Here is a 5,033-nt window from a genome sequence, read left to right on the forward strand (position 1 = left end):
TGAATGGATTTTATAATACAAATATAGCAATGTAACATTTTACTATATTTAGTGCAACACTTTTATTTGTTCCCCACAAAAAAATTTTTTTTCACTAAATGTTTGGATTTCTAAAATTATTGTGCACCGATTTTTCTAGAATAACTTTTGCTGCCGAATTATCCACTAACCTAGTTTATGATACATTTTTGTCATAGATTATAAATATACATAGGCCTATATTTTTTTCATATTTATTGTTTATTTTATTTTTCTTTATAATGAAGTAGTCTGTATCTAGTAGATTGTGAAAGAATGATTATCAGTTCCACACACAGAGATATATAAATTCTACATTTATTTAAATGGGGAAAAAAAACTTCACTGGTATCGGATCGGTATCGGCCAATACCGAACCCTAGGTATCGGATCGGTATTGGAGGCGAAAAAGGCGGATTGGAGCATCCCTACTATGAAGTGCTGCCAAGAGCATGTCAAACCAACAGGTGCTGATATAACCCTAACCGTAAAGCCATGTTGGCCAATTACAGACTCGCCTCATGTAAACAAAGGAGATAGTGGTGCACAATTTGATATCAGTCAAAGGAGATAACAGCGTGCATTCCGACGTCACAAGCCAAAATCAGTTTCACTTTCACTGGCTACACGACAACACTGCAACTGGAGTTTCTGAAAATCTTCACCCTGGCAGGAGTTTTCAAAAAGGTTCAGTTTCAGTGACCTGACACTGCATTTGTGTGTGGACGAAACCGCATAGAAAAAGCTGCGGTTTTGAAAATACCTGTGTTCGTGTAGACAAGGCCTTAATTAACATCTGGAAACCATCCCCAAATTTAAATTCAGTTCAATTCAAGTTTATTTGTATAGCGCTTTTCACAATACAAATCGTTGCAAAGCAACTTTACAGCAAATTAGGTTTCTACAATATATTTAGTAGTAACTTATCAGTGGTGACAGATAAATCTAACAAGCGTCTGACCACTTTTGTCTTTTTGCAATGTCTGCACAATATAATGAGAAGAAATACCATTTAGGTCAGTAGTTGGTTCATTTATGAATTCAGTTTTACCTATCTATCTCTCCCTTTGTATTTTTAAAATGGTTTTACATGGAAAACAACAAAAAAGTGAAAATAAATATAAAATATACATGACAATGCTTCAAAATATAAAGACAAGTTCAGCTTTTCAATTTTTTTATAAAAAATTATTAAATTATAAAAAATTATATGATTCACTCATTCCTTCCTAAACATCCCACTTCTATCAGATAAAATATTAAATGCTTCCAAGTATTTTGACTATTGAATATTTTTAATCTTCTAGGAAACATTAAATGAAAACATCAGACAATGCTAGACAATTCTTAAGTCAAGGAACTCATTGCACTGTAGTTAAAGAGTTAAGAATAACCATTTCTATGCCCTAAGTAGAGATATAAAAAGTACTGGGCTCTCATTTATAAAACTCTCCGTAGATTTCATCCTAAAAGTGTACGTAGGCACAAAAGCTAAAGTTTGCATACGCACAAAAATTTTCTGATTTATAAAACCATGTGTACGCCAGAACCTGAACAAAAAATTGCTTTATAAATCCCAGTCAGGGGAAGATTGTGCGTACGTGCATCTCCCCCTGACTCCTCCCCGAAATCACCATATATAGAGCTTCCAACGCCTAGTTTTACTATGCATAACCTCATCTGCATATAATTTCCATGCACATTCCATCCATGTTACACCATGTTTAACACCATCAAAGGTACAAGACATTAAGGGAATATGAGATACGGACTATAAATGCCATTCGTGCCATACATAATTTTTTATTGCTAAAAATCATCCAGTATCCTTGTTATGTTTTAGAATAAATATATCAAAATAGCCATAAAAACAAAACTGTTTAAAATAGTTCTCTAATATCTCATTCTTTTCCAGTGGCCAAATAGTATTTCAATTATTTTAAACAATTCAAATCAAAAGTAATTTATGCAGTTTTGCTGATAATGTAACGGGGCAGACGAGACGTGAGGATCCATGTGCAAGCTTTATTTATAAACATGGTCAGAACACAGGCAGGGTCAAACAATGGCAAACAGGTATGGTACGGGCAAGACACAAGAATAATCCAAGAGCAGACGAGGGTCTCCGATCAGCAAATGACATCCAGAGGGCTAGACAGAGAGAGATAATCCAGGTACACGGTAATAGTCCAGGCAGGGGCAAACAGAGTCCAAATGACAAGATGAGACAGAGATCCAAGACGGGCAATAAACTTCAGGGCAGGTAGAGATCAGACAAGATGAGAAAACAGGCTAAGGTCAAAACGCGGGTAAACAGAATATGAACAAGACTAAACGCTAACTCAGGAATCACAGGATGGCTTGGTAAAGCAGCTAATACTAGGAGAGTGATAAATGCAGAACAATACTCCACGACTTGAGCAGGATCTGAGTAGGTGTTATATAGTGTGTGTAATGGCTTGCAGGTGCGCGTGTGATTGGTTACAGCTGTGTGCAATCAGTGCAATGGATGATGGGAAATGTAGTGCAGGGTATAGTGTAACAGTCTGTGTAGTGTGAGAGTCCATGTAGTGAGCGGGTGACCTCTGGTGGTGAGTGAACGGAAGTTCATAGACTGGATTCGTGACAGATAAGGTGAACATCTTTTAGCTATTTTTAGTGGAAACAGATAGGCCTATATTTATTGCAGTGTAAATAGAATTGTCGGCGTGTCACTGACAAAATATTTTAAAAAGGAAATGTGCAAATGACCATTTTCTTCAAGCTGTATCTTTCAAATACAGTGGTATTTTTCATAATGTTGTGGAGATGCCTTCACACAGCATGCAGCTGTGGTTGTACAGTAAGCTATTATCATTGGCCCTATTCAAACCAGACAATGGACCGTTCGATCACCGAATCCAGAGTGTCTGCCATAATATCGAAGTAAGTGCGCATCATTGATCATTGTTATCACTAAAAATATTTTCTCATAATATTTGATCTGCAGTTTAATTTAAAGATTAATTATTGTGCACCTATAGCTCTCCTCGCTGTCATTAAAACATACCATGCCACAGGAAAAGTGATTAAGTGCATCCACTATAGATATGTTTTTGTTTAACTTCTGCGCAATGACTTTACGTAATTTCAGTGCTTATCTCCATTAATGAGAGTGGAATATTTAATATTATAATATGTAAACGTGTATATCGAAATGAAAACAGAGTTTAAAATCGTTGTTTACTTCATTACTTTTTTCACTCCAGGAAAAAGAGTGTATGGTCTAGAATGTACATATTTACGCCAAATAAATTTTTTATAAATCCCGATATGTGATTGGAAAAATGCATACACAATTTCTATGCCCATTTTGTGCGTATGCAACGTTTATAAATGAGACCCCTGGTACTTCAGGACCAAACTTGGTACACTAGGCTGACAGAAAGCCTCTTTCAAATGCTTCCATGCAGATATTTGCGCATGTTCTCTCTTCATGTCTGATATTTATTGTGTTACTTGTTTTAAAGCAATGTTTACTTAATAAAATGAATCCTCAAAGGCCACACTGCATTGTTTTAATGGATTATTTACTTTACAATTAAACTACAGTTACTTCTGGTAACCTGATTGGCTGAGAGGTCTTTCCAGCCTTCACATTTGTATCACTTTGCTTACACCATTTGTCCCAATAAGCATCATGGGAGGTGCAAACCCACTATAATTTTACAAATACTACTGTTGTTGTGTGACAGAATGTAGTTTTAAAGGGATAGTTCACCCAAAAATGAAAATTCTGTCATTAATTACTCACCCTCATGTTGTTCTAAACCTGTAAGACCTCCATTCATCTTCGGAACACAAATTAAGATATTTATGATGAATTCTGAGAGCTCTCTGACCCTCCCATAGACATCAATGTAATTATCACGATCAAGGTCCAGAAACCTAGCAAGGAGATAGGTAAAATAATCCATGTGACATGAAGGGGGTTCAACTGTAATTTTACGACGCTACGAGAATACTTTTTGTACGCGAAGAAAACAAAAATAACGACTTTATTCAACAATTTGTCTCCTCAGCGTCACCCTGGTGCTATTTTGGAGAATATCCACTGAACTCAAACAGATTCAGTCTGGAACGAAGTCAGATCTTTGTTGAGCTTGAAGTTTCAATCTGGATTCAGGTGAGGAGCTCTATCCGGGTCACGGCACCAAAACTGTAGGAAACTTTTTCCTCGTCGAAGGAGAGACCAGGAGACGTTGGGATATCTTTTATACAGAAGTTACTCTTTATTGAGGACTCGCTGTGCGTCGCTGCAGTCATCCAAGTCTGACTATAGCTAAGCACAGTAGAGGTTATACCTTTCAAGGGGGAGGGATACATAGAGGTGGAGACAATCTAAACAAAGCATGCAAATGCAGTACAGGAATCAGCCTGTTACCGGAATTTCTCCAGCCCAGATCTCATCAGCATAACAGTGTCATTCAAATGCATAGGTGCTAATCCAATCAGCCTGACAGTATCGCCCACACCTTCACATTATCATAGAGACAAAGGCACAGCTGTGCCTTGAGCTTAGCATTCACCTTTAACTTGGGACCCTGCCCAATGGTCAGGAAGTGCATAAAGACAAAAGGTTAATGTCTCAGACACCTGGGCTGACTGACTTGATCTTCTTCGAATGTCATCATCTTTACCTCAAGATGTAAAACACAATGTACATAACTTTTTCAGTTTATATACGATTACATTGGAACCTAGATATAACGCTTTATAAATTTGTCTAAAATATTTAGTGGCGATGGCATCTCCATCAGGCATAAGTAAAATAACAGTAACATGGGTTACAAAATGGGGTATATTTCAAATATATTTTTTAAATAACTCCTGAGCAAATAAGAGTAGCACCTGTTCAGTCTGCACATATTCAATATTAATTCAATAGAGAATGTGTATTTATATACATGTATATACTGTGTGTATATATATATATATATATATATATATATATATATATATATATATATATATAT

General features: G+C 36.2%; 1 protein-coding gene across 1 annotated transcript in view; it reads right to left on the reverse strand.

Moving 5' to 3' along the window:
• The window catches only part of LOC107552361 (ankyrin repeat domain-containing protein 10-like), an 8,500-nt gene extending 3,809 nt beyond the window's left edge, over positions 1–4,691 (reverse strand). The window contains exons 1-2 of the mRNA XM_016234223.1: positions 4,668–4,691; positions 4,533–4,601 (exon numbers count right to left, since the gene is read on the reverse strand). Coding sequence (XP_016089709.1) covers positions 4,533–4,601; positions 4,668–4,691 — 93 coding nt within the window. The remainder of the gene's footprint in view (positions 1–4,532; positions 4,602–4,667) is intronic.
• Between the last annotated feature and the right edge of the window lie 342 nt (positions 4,692–5,033).

This window comes from Sinocyclocheilus grahami, unplaced genomic scaffold (genome assembly GCF_001515645.1).
Source record: "Sinocyclocheilus grahami isolate Dianchi unplaced genomic scaffold, SAMN03320097.WGS_v1.1 scaffold448.1, whole genome shotgun sequence".
Lineage (NCBI taxonomy): Eukaryota > Metazoa > Chordata > Actinopteri > Cypriniformes > Cyprinidae > Sinocyclocheilus > Sinocyclocheilus grahami.